This window comes from Brienomyrus brachyistius, chromosome 20, assembly GCF_023856365.1.
Source record: "Brienomyrus brachyistius isolate T26 chromosome 20, BBRACH_0.4, whole genome shotgun sequence".
Lineage (NCBI taxonomy): Eukaryota > Metazoa > Chordata > Actinopteri > Osteoglossiformes > Mormyridae > Brienomyrus > Brienomyrus brachyistius.
In genome coordinates, this window is record NC_064552.1 from 6628848 (window position 1) to 6653760 (window position 24913).

At 46.3% G+C, this 24913-nt stretch overlaps 1 protein-coding gene across 5 annotated transcripts in view; it reads left to right on the forward strand.

Moving 5' to 3' along the window:
* The window catches only part of sh3pxd2aa (SH3 and PX domains 2Aa), an 84910-nt gene extending 60819 nt beyond the window's left edge, over positions 1–24091 (forward strand). For 3 of the 5 annotated variants that reach the window (XM_048986997.1, XM_048986998.1, XM_048987002.1), the window contains 7 exons: positions 11187–11300; positions 14760–14843; positions 18525–18642; positions 19618–19961; positions 20444–20493; positions 20600–20719; positions 22119–24091. In XM_048986997.1, the coding sequence (XP_048842954.1) occupies positions 11187–11300; positions 14760–14843; positions 18525–18642; positions 19618–19961; positions 20444–20493; positions 20600–20719; positions 22119–24026 (2738 nt within the window). In that variant the 3' untranslated portion in view covers positions 24027–24091. The remainder of the gene's footprint in view (positions 1–11186; positions 11301–14759; positions 14844–18524; positions 18643–19617; positions 19962–20443; positions 20494–20599; positions 20720–22118) is intronic. The other 2 variants (XM_048986999.1, XM_048987001.1) reach the window with 1 other exon arrangement.
* Positions 24092–24913: the final 822 nt, after the last annotated feature.

Sequence of the window (24913 nt, forward strand, 5' to 3'; positions counted from 1 at the left end):
TTGTGCTTTGTTGTAGCTTTGCACGACATGTCACTAATGTAACAAAAAAACCTTCAGCTCAAACCTAGCGGCTTACCAAATATACCAGGATTTATGTACCCAGAATGTTTTGCATTTTTATTGCTATGAAGTTTCAAGCCTGTGCAAGATTTAAAATTCTCGACATATTCAGAAATATCTGCTGCCTGTCCCGGACATCTTGTAAATCATGAAGCTTTGTAATAGTTAGGAGTCACACGCCTGTAGTTTGAATCCTGGGACAGAATGGCCGTTTTTCGGGCGGCTTTATATGAATGGAAATGTTAGTACGTATGGAGTGTGTGTGTTTTTGAGAGGCACTGCTGATGTGACATAAATCAAATCGCTCTTGATTCTGGAGCATCTTTCCACAGGGTTCTTGCTTTATAAACAGGATTAAAAGTGGCTGGTAATGTGGCCCAAATGGTTTGCATTCATATGTTGTTCATTTGCATCGTCCTACTTTCTCACTCGTGGGGTGAGGGAAACTCTTTTTTTCTTTTTTCCTTTATGAAACAGAAACAGCTGCCCCATTTATAGAGAATGACTTAAGGAAATGTTAGCATTGTGCTACACACAGTTCTTTGAGTTTTTTTCCCCCTTTTTTGTTAATTAAGATATTTTTTATATACTTTCTGTCACGATCGGGGTGCAGCGAGCGCGGCGATCGTGCGTGTAAGGAGCAATGAGCAGGCAGACAGGCGAATACGGGGCAAAACGGGAGTTTACTGGGGAACCAGGGACCAGGAAACAGCTCACGCTTACAAACATTAGGAAACATCAATGACGGACAACGCTAACAGGTAAGACCAGGACTTAAAACCAGACAAGACTAATCAAAGTAATCAGATACAACGGGGTACAATCAGGGAAATACACGTGGGAAGGCAGGGGGCGTGGCACACACGAGGAGCGGACGAGCCGGGCATGACAGAGCCCCCCCCCAAAGGCGCGCTTCACCGGGCGCGCCCAGGAGGAGGCGACGAACGGGACGAGGGGACCAAGACCTGAAAAAACAAAACCCAAAACCAAGAACAAGAGACCGGGAATTAAACAGAGAGACAGAACAGGCACAAAGACAGGACCAGGGACAAAACCTGACAGAGGACGGGGAACACGGACCGACAGAGAAAGAGAGGGGACACAGAAGGAACCGGCGGGACACAAGGGCCAGGAGTGAACAGAGGGCACAGAGGAGGACGGGTAGCAAAGACAGGAGGAATACGAGGAGCAGAGACGGGCGGAACGAAGGGACGAGCAGAAAACGAAGGGACAGAGACAGGCGGGACAAAGGCAGGGGCATAGGGAGACAAGGAGGGGGAACCAAGGGGAGCCCGAGGGAGACCCAGCGGGCGACGGGCGGCAGCCGGAGGGGCCGCAGGCGGCCGGGAGGCCGGAGCCGGAGGGGACCTCGGAGGGGCCGAGGAGGCAGGGCGAGGGACCCGCGGAGGGGCCAGGGAGGGAGCAGGAGGGAGCACCGGGGAAGGGGACGAGGGAGCTGGAGGGGCCCACGGCGAAGGCCCGGAGGAGGGGGGAGCTGCAGCAGGCGGCGACGTCCGGGGGAGGGCCGGAGGTAGGGGCCCCGCAGGCGACCGAGGAGCCGCCGTCGGGGAGTCCGCAGGCGACCGACCCGGCTCTGGAGAGGGGAGCGAGGCGGGGCGACGAGGCACTGGAGAGGGACCCGCAGGCGACAGCCGACCCGGAGGGCCAGGACCCGCAGGCGCCAGCCGAGCCAGAGCGCAGGCGAGGGAGGGCGAGCCAGGGGGCAGGGCGGGCGGGACCCCAGCCCTGCGTCTGTGTCCCCTTCCCCTGCGGGACACAGACAGGCCGACCCTAGTTCGGGGTCGAAGTCGCCGGGGCGAGGGACTAGGGGTTACAAGTTCTGTCCCCGAGGGGTCCCATTCCAGCTCCTCCACCTCCGAAGAGGGAGGAGCCAAGATGGAGTTGTCCGGGACCACCTCGGGGACTAGGACAGGGACTGGAGCTGCTGCAGTCGGAGGGGGCGCCTCTGGAGCTGCTGCAGTCGGAGGGGGCGCCTCTGGAGCTGCTGCAGGCGGAGGGGGCGCCTCTGGAGCTGCTGCAGGCGGAGGGGGCGCCTCTGGAGCTGCTGCAGGCGGAGGGGGCGCCTCTGGAGCTGCTGCAGGCGGAGGGGGCGCCTCTGGAGCTGCTGCAGGCGGAGGGGGCGCCTCTGGAGCTGCTGCAGGCGGAGGGGACGCCGGGACAGGAACACGGTCAGGCTGCCGGGGCGCCGGGACAGGAACACGGTCAGGCTGCCGGGGCGCCGGGACAGGAACACGGTCAGGCTGCCGGGGCATCAGCCCGGAAACTGCAGGACGCTGCAGTGGGGACCTCGGCCCAGGTGCTGCAAGCCGCTGTCGTGGGGGCGCCCGCCCGGGAACTGCAGGACGCTGCAGAGGGGGCACCGGCACGGGCGTTGCAAGTCGCCCTCGTGGGGGCGCCCGCCCGGGAACTGCAGGACGCTGCAGTGGGGGCGCCGGCCCAGGCGCTGCAAGCCGCCGTCGTGGGGGCGCCCGCCCTGGAACTGCAAGACACTGCAGTGGGGGCGCCGGCCCAGGCGCTGCAAGCCGCCGTCGTGGGGGCGCTCGCCCTGGAACTACAGGTGACTGCAGTGGGGGCGCCTCGGAAGCGGCTGTAGCAGGCGGGGACAGGAGCGTCTCGGAAGCGGCTGCGGCGAGATCAGGAACTGGGGCGAGATCAGGAACTGGGGCGAGATCAGGAACTGGGGCGAGATCAGGAACTGGGGCGAGATCAGGAACTGGGGCGAGATCAGGAACTGGGGCGAGATCAGGAACTGGGGCTGCCGGCAGTTGCTGTGGGGGCGCTCGCCCGGGAACTGCAGGGGACTGCAGCGGGGGCACCTCAGAAGCGGCTGCAGCAGGGCGGTCAGGGACAGGAGCGCGGTCAGGGACAGGAGCGCGGTCAGGGACAGGAGCGCGGTCAGGGACAGGAGCGCGGTCAGGGACTGGAGCTGCAGGCAATTGCTGTGGGGGCGCTCGCCCGGGAACTGCAGGGGACTGCAGCGGGGGCACCTCAGGAGCGGCTGCAGCAGGGCGGTCAGGGACAGGAGCGCAGTCAGGGACAGGAGCTGCAGCAGGCGGCTGCAGTGGGGGCGCCTGCCCGGGAGCTGCAGGTTGCTGCAGTGGGGGCGCCGGCCCGGGAGCTGCAGGTTGCTGCAGTGGGGGCGCCGGCCCGGGAGCTGCAGGTGGCTGCAGTGGGGGCGCCTGGACAGGAACAGGAGCGCGGTCAGGAACAGGAGCGCGGTCAGGAACAGGAGCGCGGTCAGGAACAGGAGCGCGGTCAGGAACAGGAGCGCGGTCAGGAACAGGAGCGCGGTCAGGAACTGGAGCTGGCTGCAGTGGGGGCGCCTGCCCGGGAGCTGCAGCAGGCGGCTGCAGAGGGGGCGCCTGCCCGGGAGCTGCAGCAGGCGGCTGCAGAGGGGGCGCCTGCCCGGGAGCTGCAGCAGGCGGCTGCAGAGGGGGCGCCTGCCCGGGAGCTGCAGCAGGCGGCTGCAGAGGGGGTGCCTCTGCAGGAACTGGAGCGCGGTCAGGAACTGGAACACGGTCAGGAACAGGAGCTGGCTGCAGTGGGGGCGCCTGCCCGGGAGCTGCAGCAGGCGGCTGCAGAGGGGGCGCCTGCCCGGGAGCTGCAGCAGGCGGCTGCAGAGGGGGTGCCTCTGCAGGAACTGGAGCGCGGTCAGGAACTGGAACACGGTCAGGAACAGGAGCTGGCTGCAGTGGGGGCGCCTGCCCGGGAGCTGCAGCAGGCGGCTGCAGAGGGGGCGCCTGCCCGGGAGCTGCAGCAGGCGGCTGCAGAGGGGGCGCCTCTGCAGGAACTGGAGCGCAGTCAGGAACAGGAGCTGGCTGCAGTGGGGGCACCTGCCCGGGAGCTGCAGGTTGCTGCAGTGGGGGCGCCTGCCCGGGAGCTGCAGCAGGCAGCGAAGGCGGCTGCGCAGGCGGCGGCTGCGCAGGCGGCGGCAGCGGCGAAGGCGGCTGCGCAGGCGGCGGCAGCGGCGAAGGCGGCTGCGCAGGCGGCGGCAGCGGCGAAGGCGGCTGCGCAGGCGGCGGCAGCGGCGAAGGCGGCAATGGCGGCTGCACGGGAGCGGGGTCCGCCGGCAATGGCGGCAGGAGCGGAGGGAGCTCCTCAGGTCCGGCCGTTGCAGCGAGCAGCGGAGGGAGGTCCTCTGTACCGGCGATCGCCGGTCTCCTTCTCCCTCGCTGGCGCCTAGCGGTGGCGGGAGGCGGCGCGACGTCCGTAAAAACGGACGACGGAAGAAAGGCCTCCGGCTCCGGGTAAGGGTAGAGGAAGGGCTCCTCGTCCTCGTCCTCACTGGAGAACCAGTATTTCCACACGGGATCGGGGTCGCGTGTGGTCAGCCTCCGGGCTGGAGGTAGGGCGGGTACTTCCCTTTCGTCCCCTGTCGGGAGCCAAAGCCTGGAGAGCGAGCAGGCGCCGAGACGGATCGTCTCCTGCGGGACTCTCCTCCTCCCTGTCCGCTTCTTTTTGTGGTCCGTCATTCTGTCACGATCGGGGTGCAGCGAGCGCGGCGATCGTGCGTGTAAGGAGCAATGAGCAGGCAGACAGGCGAATACGGGGCAAAACGGGAGTTTACTGGGGAACCAGGGACCAGGAAACAGCTCACGCTTACAAACATTAGGAAACATCAATGACGGACAACGCTAACAGGTAAGACCAGGACTTAAAACCAGACAAGACTAATCAAAGTAATCAGATACAACGGGGTACAATCAGGGAAATACACGTGGGAAGGCAGGGGGCGTGGCACACACGAGGAGCGGACGAGCCGGGCATGACACTTTCCCACACAACTTTTCAATTATTCAATGTGTATTTTACATTATAGTACCATATTTATTGCCGTAGCACTAAAGAACGGATATGCTGAAATTATTAGCTATTACATTATTAGCGATACCTATACATTGCCTAGCACTGACTTGGTCGAATAACCCATTTTGCTTGGTGCCGCTAACCGCCGCGTGCACAGACGCCCGCAGGCATTTTCGGTCATCGTCGCGTCAGGCAGTTGTTTTCTCACTGTGATTTTCACCACAAACTTCATCGCAAAAATTCCACATTTGAGAACTTGGAAGACAAACTTGGGCCATCAGATTGGTATTTAGCTACGACAGAATAATGGCACAAATCGTTCCCCGGTCGGTCATATTTTATCGCATTACTGTACCTTCACATAGGATTTATAGGGCAGTTGCATAACTAATAGTTACTTTAGTTGGGGTATCCAGAACTGCCTAGATATAGCAGGAGCTAGGGATTAATATGCTCCAGGAGGGGAGTGACAGCCATGTTGGTGCACCTTAATTTATGAGTGTTCTGCAATGTATATATGGATGTATGTATCCTGATTGAGGGGATGAATGTTAGGGTTGACTCCTTAGATGAATTCTCACTTTGCAGTGCTGACATTTATTATATTTCATATATTTGTGATACATCTCTGTCAGGTTGAGTCATAACCTCTTGCTGAAACTTGCAGTCTTGCTCACAGCTGAAGTACTATGACCATTAGGATATTTTTTCATTTGTTTATTAATTTATTGGCAGCTTTGTGCTTGGAGTAGTATGCGACACCGGTGGGAGGTGCGCTCCTGCAATCGTTGGTTAACAAAATCATTTCCCAGAATTCCCTTTGAAGCCGCACCTGCATTAAATAATGTAGGATTTAACCAGGAAATGAGCACTCATGTAGTGGGTGCATTCAGAAAAAAAAGGATATTTTATTGCATCTTTTGAAGCTTTAGTTAGCTCAACCCTGGAAATCATCGAATGGGGTTATAGCCACCAATGACACTATTCTGGTCACTGGTGATTCTTATAAAAAGTGTCCAGTCTGGATGAACTAGGAATCTATTTTTCCATCTTTTTTTTCCTTCTTAGAGTTTGTTGTAGTTGTTGCTACTGCCTTTATGTCCCCAGCTGAGAATGACGCATTTTTCCACTGGTGGGCCCCCGTAAAAATGAGAATCAGTCTTCCAGGAGACTGGGGCATGTTCACAGGTTCTTGCTGGATGAGAAAACCTTCTTGAGAAGTTCATCTGCTGTAGTGTGCCTGACCGCCATCCTGCTGCCTTCTCTCTCTCTATAAGTTTGTGATTAATGTGCTGCTCAGTAATTTTGGGCTTACAAAAATGGTTATTTTTCTATATATAGCAGAGCTTTTAGCAACATGGAAGTTACACATTCCTGTTCTTGTTTGATTTTTGGATGAAATTCTGGCATATGATGATGATTATGACGATGACCTGTAACCACTATATTATACACGCCTCCTCCCACGTTCTGGGAAATTTGTCTAGCTAGCGTTCTTAGACGACTTTTAAAACCATCTACATTTTTGACTGAGTTTAGTTTTGCGCTAATCCAACAGCATTGCTTTATAACTCAGTAAATGTGTGATTGCAGTACTAGATTTTTTCCCCTTTTCCTTTCTGAGGGTAGGTAAACGCTTGTTTTATTCTTGGTGCCATTTTTGAAGTCATTCAGAGGATTTTATTAAGAAGTCGGGTGCATGGGGCACTCCTGTCCAAAACTATTCACCAGGGCGGCATCCCTGTGAAAACACAGATTGTTGTCTCTTTGTCTGGAGACAAAATGGCAGAATGTGTCTCCTGTACCAGACTGCCCCCTTTTCCCATTTTCTCTTTCTGTGTAAACATTTGCAGGGTCTCATCCCGAAGGAAATGCTTGCATTGGGGTCACGGCCCCAAATATGCCATAGGGAAAGATTCTATGTGGCCTAGAGCTCATCGACGCGACGTGCGAAATGTCACCGCTGAACATTACATGGCCATTGGAACATTTCCATTTATTCATTTAGCAGATTCTTTTATATAAACCCTCATACAATAATAAAGCAGGTCAGCCAGTCCTTGGGGCAGCTGGAGTTAAAGCCTTGTTCAAGGGCCCAGTGTTGAGATCAGTCTGCCAGCCACAGGATTTGAACCAGCGACCTTCTGGGTATGGGCATGAAGTCCTATCCCGCAGAGCCGCACAGCGCTGTTTTGAGAATTATTGTCATGGTCTATCAGCCTATGTGAGCACATTCTGCAGCTTTTTGCAACAAATAGGGATCTGTTTTAGTAACTGATATCGATAATATGTATCATGTATAGTTTGTGTTGTATAAGTGTTTAAAATATTCTCTTTGGCCTTGTTCAGAAGATTTCTTTGTCAAAAAAATTTGTGGAGGTGGGGGGGGGGTGCTGGAGTCCATCCAAGATTGCACACAGCTGCGGTACACTCTGGAAGGGGTGTCAGTCCATCAGTGGACACACACACATAGTAGCACAGTATGGAGAATTTATAGATGCCGGTCAGCCTAAGTGGATTTCTCTGTAGTTAAGAAGGAAATCACTTGATAAAAACTCACAGCGCTGGGAGGGTTAAGCCGCTGCGCCTGTGATCGGAAGGTCACCAGTTCAAATCCCCTGGTGGGGAGAATGGTTTCGCGGTTGAGCCCTTGAGCAAGGCCCTTAACTCTCATTACTCCAGGGACCAGCTGACAGTGCGTTCTTAATTGTACATTGCTTTTGGGTGATATTGCCTGCCAAATAATTGAAGTATGAGAAGAAAATAGAAGATGTAAACTCTACACATGCTGAACAGTGGCAGAATTCACTCCCCAACCCTGAAGGGGTTGTGGAGGGGGTATGGAGCCTACAGGCACAATGCAGGAAAGACCCCAGGGTAGGGCACCAACCCATCGCAGGGCACACTCACACAACAGTCGTTTTGAACACACAGGCACATCTATGGGCAAGTTGGTAGCTCCAATTAACCTGGGGGGGGGGGTTATTGGACTGGGGAGGTGGACTGGTGTACCCGGAGGAAACCCCAGGCCGACACAGGGAGAACACGCAAACCCCAAGCGGACACTTGAAGCCTGGATCCAGAGGTGTGAGGCATCAGTAGCACTGCGCCTCCCTAACCCTTAATTCAGTTTTTATGAAAGTGGATTCTAATGTATTTTATAGATCTGCCTTTAGCTCTTTGTGTTCCGGAAAGTAATGAAGGCACCTATGTGAACGTCAAAGCAAGTGGGAAGGTAGTTATTTCCTGTTGGTTTGCGTTTGATTGAATCGACTCTGTGTACGGACCAGACGGAGCCCACCGATGGTGCTGTGATGTAGACAGTTTCCTATTCAGTGTGAGAGGGGGCCTGAGGGGGTACAGCCCCGGTCCCATCGCACACGGTAGGCCGTTTTCAGGGTGGCGTAGCTATGAATGCGCTGCTTGTGTCCGATTTGCAGGATTCGAGCGACCCGGCTCTGACCTGAACCGCTTGCCCTGCGTTAAGCCTCATGCGAATGCTTCATCCGTATTAGCAATTTACCGATGCATCTTCTGAAATTTATTCTCAGAAAAATGTTTGAAAACCAGTCGTGGTGTTACTTAGGTACACAGTTACTGGTTATTTTGTAGTTTGTAATGTTGTAAATTCAGAGGTGGAGATTTGCGGTCCAGAAAGTACAAATCCAAACCAAGATTTTGTTTCAAACAACCAGTTGAGTACTCTGTGACTGCGACTCTTTATACTCAACTGGTTGGTTGAAACAAAATCTTGGTCTGGATTTCTACTTTCTGGACCCAAAATCTCCACCTCTGTGTAAATTTGTAACTGTAAAATTTCAGTGAACAATGTATTCTAAAAGAATTTAATAAACTTGTAAATGCCAGTGCCCATATTTGCCCATATTTTTCATACTTTGCTCCAATTCCATTTATTCTGCTGTGATGTAATTATAAGGACCTCATTGATTTGGATAGAATGTATCTTTTCACCTATTGACTAATTTATAATTAGAAGTAATTTGACTAGAAATAAATATTAGCAAATGATGTATTACACAGCTCTTTTTCTTGGCTTTTGCTATGAGACAAAAGGTTAAACGTGAAAAATTATCCCATCATGAAAGTATGTTATTTTCATAATTGATGAAAGATTCAAGCCTCACTAACTCTGCATCCCTGATTCAATGAGGTGTTGTCTTGGTACTGTGAAGTTTGATTTATGACATCATTTAATGTAATTTTCCTGATTGTTTTACTGTCATTTCTTTTGCCAGAATTATTATCAAGTTCATCATAAAATGTGTTAATTTTGTTGAATTTGCTGGTATTTTTGGTCGTTTGAATATGTGCACTCTGCAAAGGACCTCGGTAATTACAGCCATACTTTTCTGGTCTTAGTTATCAGCACCTGCTCTGTATAAGTTGACTTCTGTCAGCTATCTTGCCAAAACAACATCTCCGTACTTGTACTGTACACAGCCAACTACCAGCTGTAACAAACGTAAAAGGAACCGAACCACTGAAAACACTCTGAAAACACAGCATGCAAGGATCGTGACGTTGACGCAACGTTAAAGATGCAGAACAGACCTATATGAGGTAACGCTGCAGGCTTGTGGTTTAATCTATGATCATGTTTATTAGCTAAATCAGTTTGTCAGCCTGGTTCCATCCAATGGCGTCCTGGTGTCCATGACACTGAAACTAGCCTGACTTTCATAGCTTGCATGCAGCAGTCTGCCATGATTCTCTGAGCTGACACAGCCTCGCTTTAATCCGCGCCTCGACGACAGTGAGCTCATTTTTTCCAGCGTCGGACATCGGCGCGGGCTTTCACATGCAGATGTGCGCTGGGTCTTCCTGAAAGCCAGCATAATCAGTAAAACATTTGTTATCCATGGAGTGAGTACAGTCAGCCTCGACAGCCTTGACGTCAGTTCAGTACTGTAAGTCTATCACACTACTTTCCTATACAAAAATCACATCTCTGAGCACATTGATCGCAAAGTTTGTATTTGTCTGTTTGCTAGCATCCAGTCCTCAAGATTCCCTACATCCTAATAATTTTCCAGTTATTTCTTCCAGTCTGTTTCAAATTAGTTGCTAGGATGATGGCATATTTTCCAAATTATGGATATGAATAATGTTCTTGTGAGTCCAAAGACAGATATCAACACTGGGGTCCTCATGTTTCTTAAATGGATGTGATACAGTCAGTAGCAGTACCAGTACTGTCCCATTTATTTTCCCTTTGCCTTTCGTTTGGGACTAAAACTATGAATTATTGCACGCATGTGAATTGTTATTTCTGAAAAGCCTTTCAGCAGAAAGTGTTTAATTTCCCGTGCTCTTCATCTGCTTTCGTGGTCTGGAGACACATCTGCGAAGTTAATTGCATTTACACTTAATGTCAATACTTCAGACCCAAAGTAGGGATTACGTACACTAAGCAGGGACACTTGCAAGGCTGATGAAGGCGTGTCATGGGTTGGTGTCTTTGAACAATAAATCTGAAATACTGTGAGTACTATGTAATGCTTCAGACTTCCTGCATCTAGAATGAGATTATAAAATGTGTAAAGTCATACATTATGACATATGTGATATTTTAAATTTGGATTTCCTGGCTTAATATGTTGGTTTTCGTATCAATCGTGTCACGATCAGTCATATCCAATCTTACTTCTTTAAACGAGAAGGTTCTTGCTTTTTTGGTATGTACTTTGATTTTATGGACTAATAGTGTAAACACACTGTTTAACCCATTTTTAGAATCTTTACTTTTGAATTGCATTCATAGAACATTCAGTGCACCTTCATAATGCATTCATAGAACATACATTGCACCTTCATAAGGCACTGGCAATGCATTCATAGAACATTCATTGCAACTTCATAATGCATTCATTATGCATTAATAAGCAGCATGGAAGTATAACATCCTAACATACTTTAGCAGCTTTAATATACATTACTAACAAACATTATATGATGATAACAAACAAGTATAAAATGTTTGTTATTAATGTATATTAAAGCTGTTAAGGTATTTTTGGATGTTAAGGTAAATTTACATGCTGCTTATGAACGTTCTATGAAAGCATTATAAATACATAACGAAAATACACTGAATGTTTTATGAATGCGTAATGAATGCATCATGAAGCTGCAGTTAATCGAAAGTTAGGCAGAAAAAAACATCATTTTTATTTGGCAATTCACTCCATGTTGCATGTGTTCTGGCTATAATCAGCACTGAGGCTAAGTACCCAGCATTTTGTCACTGATGGAGCTCCATGTGTGTGCTGTTCCATTAGGGTGGTGGTTTGTTAGCAGTGCGGAGGAACAGGGCTGGGTTCCTGCCACGTACCTGGACTCCCATAGCGGTACCCGTGATGATCTGGACCTGAGCACCTCCAGGACTGGAGAAGGTAGGAACCGGATGGTACTTCAGGGTGGGAAACTGTAAAACTTTCAGGTATTCTTCATGCTGGTTGTGATGACCAGTTTGATTACATGTTGAAGTATGTTTCATATATAATGTATGTATCGTATAATATGGCTTGATACAATACAATTTCTGGTTTCATAATAACAGCTATTATGAGAGCAATCTCTGAAAGCCCCAAAACAACTACAAGCCATGACATCTGGCTTGAAATGTCTCTATAAATTAGACTGAATTACATGCTGTGGTCGACACATTGCAAAACACCCATATTCTCACTGCAATGAAAACTACTGACCAATTACATAATGACATAATTAATGTACTCGTAATTTTTCATCGACTTTTGTAATTTAGCTTCTAAGGTATATGAATAAAATAAAATGGAAAAAAGTTTTACCTCCCCTTCACAACGTTTCAAATTAGTCCATCAATTAATTGCGTCCTGCGATTATAAAGGCTTGATCGTTTGGTTTCATTGAATGTTTTAGAGATTTACAAAAAACATACAGATAACATAATGCCCGTAAACACAGTTAATGGCAGCATGACATCAGTGTGATCAGATCCAATTGTTTTTTACTATAACACCCTCTAATGTCTCAACTGGGACCCCGGAATTTTCTGTTGCAGCACAGAGAAAGTCCTGGAAATGTCACATTCTAGAAACAGAATAATTATAGATGAGCTTTGCACTTTGTGTCCTACTTGCCGCGCACTTGTAGAAGATTTAGTTATTATCACAGAAGGGAATCTCTCAAAGTAGCACTTTGTTCATGTTGACTTTGGTATCCACTAGATGTGTGTCGATGCTAAACCCCAAACAAATTCCCGGAATGTCCCATGAGGATAGCGCAATTTTCCAGTCTGGCATTTGTTTTTCTTTTAAATGACTTTTTTTAAAGAAATATGTATTCGATTTCCATTTTTATGTCTGTTTATGGAGTACAGTTGTTGATCCTACAATAAAACTGTCATATGCTCTATCCATCCTGACCATAACCTGATAACCTAGAGTAAAACTGAATTGATGGAATGATGATCACCGAGGAAACCCTTTTCCTGTGTAGCCTGCAAACAAAAGACTGTAGGGTAGGGCTGTGGATCCCTGCCTAGGAGTTAAACCCCACATGATGAAAAAGGCTCAGAGGGTCACAGGAGTAAGACTTCACATGTTTCTTCTGACCTTGGGGTCTTTTCAGTGAATCTATCTAAAGTATCAGCTACAGCAGAAGTGGTTCACAGGCTGTCTAATAAAGGTGCCTCTCAATAGAAAATCGTTACAGGTTGGTAGCCATCCTGGTTTTTTTCTTACCGTACCGCTAATGACCCCAGGGAGGAAAAAGAGAACTCTCCAAATGTCCTGACTGTCCTGCATTCACTGCCCTTTGCAGACCGCCAATCCCATAATCCTCTCTGGGTATTTCTGTTAATATTTGCAGTGGTGGTCAGAGGCACTGCTTATTAGTGTTTGCAGTGTAATATAATCCACTGTAAGCGAAACTGCCTCTGTTTTTTCCATTAAATAACCATTTTCCTCTGTGGGTCACCTATCTGATATAGCAATTATGGAGTCAAATGAGGGGAAAAGAACTGAAAATAGGTTTACTCTGTCTCCCTCCATTACAGATAGACTTTTAAATGTTCTCTCAGCACCCATTATTAAGGATAATAATATTCAGAAGTTTAAATGGGAGCTTAAAAATAAAACTTAGCTTCTGTGCTGCTGAATGCTGTTTTAACACCTGAAGGATGCACTTCAAAAAGGCGATTTATGGACAGACCCTGGCAATATGCTGCATTATGATGAAAGAATAGGTGCAGTATTTTTGCAGACTTACTCTGATTTACATATGAACTGCTGAAGAATTCTATGCAAGTCAATTCCATCCAGCGTGAAAGAGGTGATTCGCCCAGTTATCGAAATATGATACGGAGCACAAGTATAGGTGCTGGAGGGGCTGATCTTACCGCTTGTCATTGTGAAGGATGCCTGCTCTGATGAGCAAGAACTTTCTTTTTAACCGTCAAACTTCTTCGTACATCTATCAGGGGCACTTTCATCGCTATCTCCAGCTAGCATAAGCCATGGTTGATTCCTTGCTGACGTCATGCTAAAGAGCTAACAAAGAGCTAGCAAAGAGCTGGGAAACAAGTTCAGTTATTCTAAATGCTAAAGGCAGGCAGTGGTGACTGAAACTCTGTCCATTTACCGTTTAGTTTGACTAGATCAGGGGTGTCAAACTCCAGTCCTGCTGGGCCGGAGCCCTGCACATTTTTGGGTTTCCCCTCATTTACTGTAACACACCTGATTTACCTCCTTGCACCTCCTTGTGCTAATTACCACGCAGCTCTTGAGCCGAATCATCTATGGGGGAACAGGGAAAGAATTAAGCTTCACAGTGCTCCAGCCCCCCCAGGACGGAGTTTGACATCCATGGTCTTACATATCATGCAGTCACAGGCCCTAGTAAACTAGTTACGCCTTCGTAAATGTTTATTTTATTTTTTGCAATGCCGCTTTCCCAGATTGTGGCAGATATCACGGACAGCATGTTAAAGATTTTCACTTAATATGGATGAACGAGTACAGACAGTCCCCGGGCCAAGAAAGCCTATCAAATAAAAAATTTCGATTAAATACGTTTTCATGTTATTTTGTGACGTTGGTGAAAACATTGTGCGGCTTCAGTGGTTTGTGTGCTTGAAGTACAGTACAGTACCATATGTAGTTATTTTTATTGTCACAGTATAATTATTATCGTTGTATACTATATTATTATTTTTCCAACTTACCTACAACGTTGACTTAGACAGACTAGGGATCCGGTTTCATTCGTAACCTGGGGACTGCTTGTGCTTTGTATTGTTAGGAGTCCAGCTAATGCATAATCACTCTCAATCATTCACCAGACTTCAATTCCATTTATTCGTTTTCCATCCAGAGTCCTCCAAAAATGCTTCTTTTCGAAAGTGTACATCCAGTGTTTTGAATGAGGGCAGAAGGAAAAGAGACTAACTCCATCATTGTCGTTTGTCATACTAATGGCTGCACTTGACCAGCTACCTTCAGCAACCGCTGTCTTTTTCAGGATTAGCTCTCAGGTAAAGATATTACCTGTGCTGCCGTGCTGAATATTAACTTTTACGATGTGCCATCTGGGTACTAAGCCTATGTAATGAGCCTTAATCACCATTTAAATCTTCTGCGTTGATTTTTACAAACGGTTGAGCTGTTTGAGGCTACACAGTGGTCATTCCATTATGTTACTCATTCCTGTAACACTAATAATACCAGGGGTCTTTAACATCCCTGCTCCTGTCGTCCACACAAAGTGTCTATGTGACTAATAACACCTCTTGAGTTGGCACATGTTTTTTTGTCTGTCCTTTTGGTTTTATGTCCGTGTTTCTTTTCGGTTTCATGATCCATGTCCATCAGTCACTAAGCGGCGGAAGGCTCATCTGAAGAGGCTGGACCGGCGATGGACGCTAGGCGGCATTGTCAACCGACAGCAGAGTCGAGGTGATAAGAAACTCAGGGTGTCCCCATCTCCTCTCGCTTTCCACACATGCATGCAGTACAGCATGAATATTTCATAACTTTTGCATGATAGCCATGCAGCTGCAGTCACTCTGTTGGGATGTATTAATTACATCGGTTAGTATGAATTCCCCGTAGTTTCGTTTATAATATTCTAAACCCAAATAAATAGCTTAAAGGTCTATAATTGAAAATGAAAAGGTAGAATATACTACTTTTACGTTTAATACCACTTTAATATAAAAAATACAAATATAGTAATGGACTGTCTAAAAAGTATGATAATAATAATAATACGTCGAACAAATTCGAACAAATTGTCTGTCTGATTTGTAAACAAAATTTCTGCGCATTATCCTGGTAAGACCAATGTGATTTTCTGCACTGAGCAGTGTAAATCACTGGAATGAATTGACACGTGCTCAGATGTACAGTGTATCTCTTCCATCTAGGGTTACCACCAAAGAAACAAATCCCAGTCTAATTGCATTTTCTGTTGTTTGGTGTTGTCAAGTAACCCGGACGATAAACCTAACCTAGCCTTTAACCTCTCAGTCGCTTTGTATGTTTGCTGTGATCTTCGTGCGTCAGACTGGTATCTGATTGAACAAGAAGAAGGGGGTGGTGTATTTCCAGAAAGATGGATGTGGCTGACCTCAGGTGGTGGTGGGTTTGGGGGGGGGGGGGAGAGCTGGGTGTAACTCTGGATTAGTTTACATTAGTTTTACTGGATGTGGTGAGTGTTTTATTACGCTGACTTTACTTTCATATTTTACTCACAGGGTAGAGTAATCGGTTTTTCCTTAAGGATTTCTCTGAAATTGTTCTTTTCGGGGAAATAACAAGTATTTGTTTGCAGAGCCGGATCCAGACATAGGCAGATTAAGCAGGGGCCTAGGGACCGACTGACACAAGGGAAATATATATGTTATATATTCACATATATATATCATTTATAAATACGAATAATTGCACAAAATTAAAAAATTATCGTAAAACCCTATATGTGAAATTAAAATGTCTATATGCAGGCAGCCAGCTCCATTTCTAGTCAGAATAGTTGCCCAGGGTCCCTGAATTACCTGCGATGTGGCGGAAGTGAAATGATGTTTTTTGGTAGGGGGGTCTCTCAAGTTAAGCTTTGACTACGGCCTCTGGAAAGGTAGATCTGGCTCTGTTTATGTGCAATATGTCTGTAACATGTGCATGTTTACTACAGATGGTAGGAAGCAAAACGTAGTAAGCTTTGTAGCAGAGCTAAAATACTTTAGATCTTTTATTTTAAATCTATTTTTTTTTTCATTCATTGGGTGCATGAAACGTAAGAATTGCCAGGGTTTCAGGCAGGATGAATCTCACTTGCTGGGTGAAACTTAAGGGTCTTTCGAAGAAAACGGGGGAAAGACAGCCTTTGAACTTCAAGAAGAAAAAGAGATTCGAGGGAGGATTAGCAAGCAGGTACCTCAGGCTAAAGCAATTGAGACTCCTGACTGACAGAGAAAGGCAAGGTTAACAAGTAAACTGTTCCTTTTTACTCCAGATGCAGGAGAAATGTGAGAGAAATGTGTTGAAGTCCAGACCAAGGTTTCTGCTGGCAAGTTACACAGTGCAAGCCAGCTAATGTCTACTAGAGGAAAGAAAATTTTTCCACCATTGAAAATAATCCCGGCATGAAAATACTGCTGACTGTTGGAAAAATGTTTAGAGTGGGGGAGGGAGTTTTTCCCTCCATTTTTTTTGCTATGTGGTGAATAGGGCAGCACCAGAGCTGTCAGGCAGTGCATGTTTGCTTAAAGTAAAGGAAAAGAAAAATATCTAGAATTTTCCCTGGAAGGGACAGGATGGCATTACTAATGCCAAGTGAGCGGTCATCCAGCAATGATCATGTGCCTGTCATATCCCTACGCCTTCATTTAACCTTTGAGGAACGGAAGTTCTAGATCTGAAGTCCTGGGCCGTTGCACAGACATGCTCCTTTTTCCGCATCGGTAAACGCTAACAGACGTATGTGTGCAACATCATGAGAAGCCAAAGCGCAATGTGATGAAAATCAGAACCGGAAGATCGGCCTTGTAGCTGCAAAGGAAGGGCCGCCGACGCGATTTATACAAAAGAGGGAGAGAAAGTGTCATCCAGTATTCAGTACACAGATCATCTTCTCCCCACTAATGAAGTCCAGCTGAAGAACAGCTTTGTTTCTGTTTCTCTTTACAAATTATTTGCTCATAACATACTTTTCAGCTGAGTCGCGGCTTCACATTCGGGGAGAAAGTGATATACGTGCATCTGCGATATGGACCAAAACCTTAAATCGTTAAGGTGTTTCCTCGACGACATGAGGCCTAAATTATACGTACGCTGCTTCCATCACGTATAAAGAATAGTGACATTCTTTTATGGAAACCTTCCCCTGATTTGATCTTGTGAAAGGAAGTCAGAGGACACATTCTTAGAGCGAATTGGCCAAGAAGACAAGGATAATAGCCAAGAATGTGTGTTTTTTTTTTACTTTTTTTTTTTTTTTACAGTGCTGTAAAACGCTGGCTGTTTTCCATTTCCAGCATGTCATTTATAGTCTTATAATGGATATAGCCAAGAAACGAAGAGACTTGTTGTGCTGATATTTTTGAGAGCACTTCATTCAATGAGGTGACGAAGTAGGTCTTTATCTTTTTAACTAAAGCACACTCCAACAGGCAAATATTCTGTTCGTTGCACTGTTTGACTGACTACAGGGTGTCTCGGGTTTGGTCAGTCTGTTTCTGAGGGATAGAAGTGTGGACTGGGCTCCGATAGTGCCATTAGATCATGCTGAAGTCATGTTTTTGAGACTGTGAGGGTTGTATGCTTGCATTAATGAAATAGGTTCCCGCCCGCTTTCTCCATGTATTCCTGGGGTGTCGCTTTCAGCGGCTGGTGATGAGCACTCTCTCTCGCCTGCTTTCTGGCCCAGAGGGACTTCCGGTCCCTGGGGGCCTGTAGCACGTTTCCCTGCCCTAGATGATTGACGCCAGCATGTCTGGTGCGATGGCCATCGAAACACGCCCCCTCGCTGGCCTTTTACAATCCTGCAGAACTAGCCGCTCTGCTCAGTACTCAGTAAACGGGTCGTGCTGGCAGCCTGCAGGCCCGTGCTGGCTCTGGTTTTTGCCAAGTACAACGGAAGTAGAAAAACACACGTTTATTTATTTATTTTATTTATTTATTTCAGTGTCCGTTTCTCTGTTGTCTGATTGGAATCGGGCCCCTGCCATGAAAGTCTGTGATGATTAGCCACCCAGACACCCCCACCACCTAGTCCGCTGGGAGTCTTCTGGAATTCTCTTATCAGCTTCCTGGCAGCATTGCCTGGCTTAGGCCACAGGACTGATTTGAGACTCCAAGTTTATCGCACGGAAAGCGGCTCAGCAGAGTCGTCGCAGGGCTTCCCTTCCGGTTTTTCTCTTCTTGCTGTCCTGTAGATTTTGGGTAAATCGGGAAGCACTCTAAGAAGATGTTCCTAGACAGCTATGAGAGCATCATAGACATTAGCAAAACAAATAGGTTGATCTACTTTGAATATCAAAGAAAAAAAAAAATCAGTTTGGCTGTGAATTACGCGCTGGCACGATTAAATGGGATGAGATTATGGCACTCACTCACTTTCTCTCCTTCTACTTAAAGAGGAGAAGTATGTCACAGTGCAGCCCTACACCAGCCAAGGAAAGGATGAGATTGGGTTCGAAAAAGGGGTTACCGTGGAGGTCATCCAAAAGAACCTGGAAGGTTGGTGGTATATCAGGTGAGAGCCCCTTTGCATTGGCTCTTCTTCTAGGAACGTACCGTGATGCTGACCAATAGGAATCCTGCAGAGGTGGTTTGAGATTTTATGATTTATTACTGTTTGAATGTTGTTTATTATTTATTTACATGTGGGTTAAGTACAAACCATTTTCAAACTCACATCCCTGTCTGAAATAATTGTTAAGTAATCCCTCCCATTAAAGAAAAATATTAATTGAAAAGAATGGTACCTCTGACTCATTTGGCAGTATAAAGTTTTTGTTTCTACAATGTAAATTCACGTCCTGTTGTCATGTGATATCTCTCCTACATTTTAGGGTCTGCATTTCCTGTTTAATCTTTGGCTTCTGTTTTCTGTCTACTTGCCCCTTGGGGCATTTCCACATTGAGCTTTTATCCTTGGTTTTGTTCCTTTCTTCAATTTGTGGCTTTTAAGGTTGCAAACCCAACCACTCCCCTGTAATGCAGAAAGACATCTGAAGAACATTTAAAGCCTTTGCACCAAAGATAAACGTTTGGTAACGCTTTACGTAAAGCACTCATGTACAATGCATTATCACTACTTTCGTAACACATTATAATGCATTCATAAAGTATTATAAACACAGGTATAGCTATTTATAAAAAGGCATAACACATTATAGCCATGTTTATTATGCATTATGAATTCTTTAATAATCTATAATGCACTATAAATACCTTCATAATGCAGTACAACACATCCTTAATTCTTATACTGACAATTATAATGCATTATGAAGGTATCTACAGTATAGTGCATTATGCATGAGAGCGTCATAGAGAATTCATAATGCATAATAAACATGACTAGAATGTGTTCTGCCTTTTCGTAAATAGTTACAGCTGTGTTTATAATATATTATGAATGCATTATAACACATGACTGTTTTAAGTAAAGTGTTACCAAAAGTTGCTTGTTGAGCACCGACTGAATGAATGCTCTCCCTCTTAGATACCAAGGCAAGGAAGGATGGGCCCCAGCTTCCTATCTCAAGAAGCTGAAAGATGACCTATCCCCTCGCAAAAAGACCCTGACAGGCCCCGTGGAGATTATTGGCAATATCATGGAGATCAGCAACCTCCTGAACAAGAAGGCGGTGAGCGAGAAGGACGTGCAGACCGACCAGGAGCCTGAGGAGCCCCATGTCACCAAAAAGGAGATCAGCCTCCCCATCCCCTGTGAGGATCCTGGAAGCGGTGGCAGCAGTGGTGGCGCCGCCCTGCTGGACACCAAGCCAAAAGCGGAGCCGGGTTCCCCAGCCATAGCCCGCATTGCTCCTCACAGAGTGGAGATCGGTGAGCATCATTAACAAACCGCAGGACTCTTAGGTGCATTATTTAATTAATGCATGATGTCTGATTTACAGGAGTGGATAGTTCAGGTCCACAAAGTACAAATCCAGACCAAGATTTTGTTCCAACCAACCAGTTGAGCACAGAGTCATTTTCACAGATACTCAGTCGGATGGTTGAAACAAAATCTTGGTCTGGATTTGTACTTCCTGGACCTGAAATTTCTTATTTATGACAATGTACTAATTCCAGATTTTGTATGTTTCTGCAGTTTTTAGGGGTTTTTAGGGTTTTGGATAAATCGGAAAACTCTCATTAATATATATTATATTTGCTATTGTTAGTTAGGACTATTGTATAGTTAGTAGGAGTAGTAATTAGTTTATTTTTACAGTTTATTATTTCAGTAATACAACTAATTTATTGACCGATGTGTTTATTGAGTTGATTTGCCGTGAATATGTTTATATTTGCGTTTTTTTAAGGATCTCCAAACCTCAGACAAAAACCACCTCCACGAAGAGAGACAAGCCTGGTCAGTCTCTTACTTATGTTTCTCTTGGGTAGGATAATATTCAAATAAAAGTGGAACACAAGCGATCATATGCTTTTTTTTAAATCCCATTTAAATTGTTCTGAAGGGATTTCAGTTACCAAAGCCACCAGAGCCCCCTACTGTTGAAGCTGAGTACTACACCATTGCGGAGTTCCAGTCCTGTATATCTGACGGCATCAGTTTCCGTGGAGGACAAAAGGCTGATGTGAGTGATATGGTGCTGTTTACCAGGCCATGATAAGCTTAAGGTTTCTCATAATGACGACATTAATTTCTCTTTCCATTAAATTTTTGCAAAGCTGAAATATCTGCATCTTGTATTATATTACATGCTTTTGGCCTGTAATCTAGAAAATTCTTTGCAGGGTGCGGTCTACATAAAAGTGATTTATTTAATACAGTCATATAATGAGTTATCCTTCCACAAACTTTTTTGACAAATAATATATGACACAGCCAGCCAATTGTTAGTCAACCACAATATCTGCAGCACACATGTCTGTTAATGGCGTTTTTTTCAATTTTCTTCGATTTGAATTTCATTTGCTTGCCACTAAGGAAACTGGTTTAACAATTGAGCAGTCAAACTTTTTGTTGGCATATGAGGAAGCCCAGAGACATAGACATGGCCAGATGGACACAGCTGGAGACTAAGATTCACATAAGCTATGAAGAAAGTGCACATGGAAAGTGTATCGGAACAAAGAAATGAATATCCATCCATCCATCCATCCATCCATCCATCCATCCATTTTCTGAAATCACATATCCAGTTTAGGGTAGTGGGGGGTCCGGAGCCTATCGTGAAGGCTATGGGTACAAGGCAGGGAACAACCCAGGATGGGGCACTAACCCATCACAGGGCACACTCACACTCTCACACACACACACACACACACACCTACGGACAATTTGGTAACCCCATTTAGCCTCAGCGTGTTGTTGGGGGGAAATGGGAGTACCCGGAGGAAACCCCATGGTGAAACAGAGAGAACATACAAGCTCCACACACACAGAAGCCTGGCGGAAACACAAAGGTGTGAGGCATCAGTGCTAACCACTGTGCCCCCCCCCCCACTACACCCAAAAAGAATATCAATAATAAAAATATTAAATATGTAAATACTGAATACCCACAATTTTGGTTCTAGTAGCACTGTATACGATTTAATTGTAAATTGGAATAATTTGTTACATGTCATTTGTTTCTGAGGTGCTAAGGGACTTAAAGCTGTAATCTATAATGCACTATAGATACCTTCAAAATGCATTATAGTTATCGATATAAGAATTAATAAAGTATTACAGCATCTTCTATTGACAGTCATAATGCATTATAGTGTTATTTAAATGATTTCATAAGGTATCTATAGTGTGTTATAGATGAAACCTTAATTAAGCATTCCTAATGCATAATAAACATGGCTGTAATGTGCTATGCTTTTTGATAAATATTTATAGGTATGCTCATATTTCATTATGAATGCATTATAATGTGTTATGAATGTGCTGATAGATCTTTATAGACATAGCATTCATAGTAAGTGTTACTGAATAGTCACATGAACTTTTCTACTTTTAATTATAAATGTTTCCCTGGGCAGGTTATAGAGAAGAACTCCGGTGGGTGGTGGTATGTACAGATTGGAGAAATGGAAGGTTGGGCCCCCTGTTCCTACATTGATAAAAGGAAGAAACCCAACCTTAGTAGGCGAACCAGCACTCTCACCAGGCCCAAAGTCCCACCCCCCGCTCCTCCAATCAAGAAGCAGGACTCTGAGGAGGGAACTGCACCGAGCAGCCCGGCAGCAAAAGCCTCCGAATCTCCCAGTAAGCCTGTGTATGAGGAACCCGAGTATGATGTTCCTGCTATTGGACTTGATTTGGAAGCAGAACTAGACTTCCTGAAAGAAGGGTCTTGCCTGGATTTCAAAATCGATGACCCTTCAGAGAAAATCTCCCAGCCACTTTCCAAGAATTCCTCTGCATCTCTTCTGCAGAGTGCGTCCTTCAAGGTAGGCGAGTCCACAGAGGACATGACGAAGGAGGAGGAGACTATTTACGAGAACGACGGCTTTAGGCCTCAAAGCGAGGACCTCGGCTCCAGCAAAGACTCCAGCGGTGACTCAGACTCGGCAAAGACTTCCTTTTCTGCAGCTCGCAAAGTCACATGCTCCCGGATGTCCTTGGGCTGTGGAAAAGCACCTAAGAAACCGCAGCCTGAGATGAGCAGAAGTCAGTCCCTAACCAAAGCCGAGGAGGCCAGCTCCAGGTCTTCTTTCGATGAATCCAGCCGAGGCTCCACTAAGCACACAGAGATCAGGAAAGATGCTGAACCAAAAATAGGCCAGAGCCCATCGACCAAGCCCAAGCCCGTGGTGAGACCCAAACCTCTTCTGGCCAAATCAGAACCTCAGAGTCCAGAGAAAATGGACATCAGCACCCTCCGACGCCAGCTTCGGCCAACAGGCCAACTTAAGCATGGTCTGAAAGCCTCCAGAGGTGAGGACTCAGAAACTGCCTCTGTCATCTCCTCGGAGGACTCTGCGTCCTCGCGTAGCACCTCTGATTTGTCCAGCATTTACTCCAAAGGAAGCAGAGGTGACTCGGATTTTGAGACCTCCTTCTACCGGACCACTGACAGCTATGAGAAAGTGCAGGATTCTGAAATCAGCTTCCCTGCAGGAGTGGAGGTGGAGGTTCTGGAGAAGCAAGAGAGTGGCTGGTGGTATATCAGATGCGGGGATGCAGAGGGTTGGGCTCCCACATACTACCTGGAGCCGCTTCGGCAGCAGTCTGACACGGCTGGTTCGGAGTCAGACGGCACCCCTACTAAGCAGGGGAGTATGAGCAAGTCCAACAGCCTGGAGAAAAATGAACAAAGGGTCCAAGTCCTGAACAACATCAACCAGAATTTGAGGCGGGTCACTCCACCTATTCCATCAAAGCCGCCGGGGGGCTTCGGAAAACCCACTGGCCTCGTTAACGGCTCAGTGAAGATGAGGAACGGGGTCCGGCAGGTTGCAGTGCGACCTCAATCTGTCTTCGTGCCCACGCCTGTCAAGGATACCAACATCCACACAGGGTCCCTCAGGAGAAATGAGTCCCTCAACTCCACCGACCAGGTGAAGCCAGGCACGGCCGTACGTCGCAACTCTTCTTTCACCGTTGTCCGTCCCCAGATGGCCGATGCCAAGGTCAAGCAGCCGGACAAGACTGGCATGGGCAGCACAGAAACACTAAGCAGGGTCACCCAAAAGAATGGCATCCCGGTGTCCACCGTGAAACCCAAACCTATTGAGAAATCCCACCTCATACACAACAACCTCAAAGAAGTTTACACCTCCATAGCTGATTACCGTGGCGATGAAGAAACAATGGGGTTTTCAGAAGGAACCAGTTTGGAAGTTCTGGAACGGAATCCAAATGGGTGGTGGTACTGCCAGGTCCTTGATGGTGGGCGGCCTCAAAAGGGATGGGTGCCATCCAACTATTTGGAAAGAAAGAAGTAATGTTACAAAAACATTGTTTAAAATATTGTACAGTCTTTTTAAAGACAGTTGGGGGGGGGGGGGGGGGGGGGGGGCAATATCACCTGAAAAGAGACACTTTTAGTGCTGGTTTACTAAATGTACACACAAAGACTGTAAAATTTCAGCGGGCCTATTGTCGGTTTGAACAAATAACTAAAGGTGGGAGTGGCCTCTCTGGAATCTCAGTGCATTGATAGGATGTTGTAGTTGACTTTGAAATTAAAAAGAAGGCAGTAGCACCTTTTTTTCAGAGGGATTGATAATGGAGTTTTGCAGGATTGTGTCATGCACAATTCACGTGTTTTCAGGTTGCCAAACGGGTGCCTTTGTTGATTATGTTCAATACATACAGTATACTGAAGAGTCAACTGAATATTAATCGCTATTCAAAAAACACCAAATTCATTACTGTGCCAAAGGCCTAAGAGCTTAGATGATTACCAAATTAGTTTCTTTTGGAATCCAAAGAAATGAAACGTTAAAATTAGTTCTCAGTCCACGGATATTTAACATGGAATTGGATCAAACTTGAGTTCTCAAAACTGCGAAAAGTAAATAAGATCATAACAGGAGCTTAATAATTTACAAAAGGGTGTTGGTGTCTCAGCGCCATCTGTTTAGCTCTGTTCATTCTTTTGGAAATGTATTGTTTGTTTGTAAGCATTGTATGTTTTCATGTTTTCTTTAGAGATGTATTTCCGCCTTAGTCTTGTGACATACAGAACACACTGTCAGCCTAAAATTTGAAGTTGTTTAGGTCCTCGGGCAGATTTTCTGCTGTGACCATTTGTATTTGGGAATCTGTCTAACGAGCACAGTTTCCTAAAGTTTACCCCCATGTTTTTGAATTTAACGGGTCATTCATT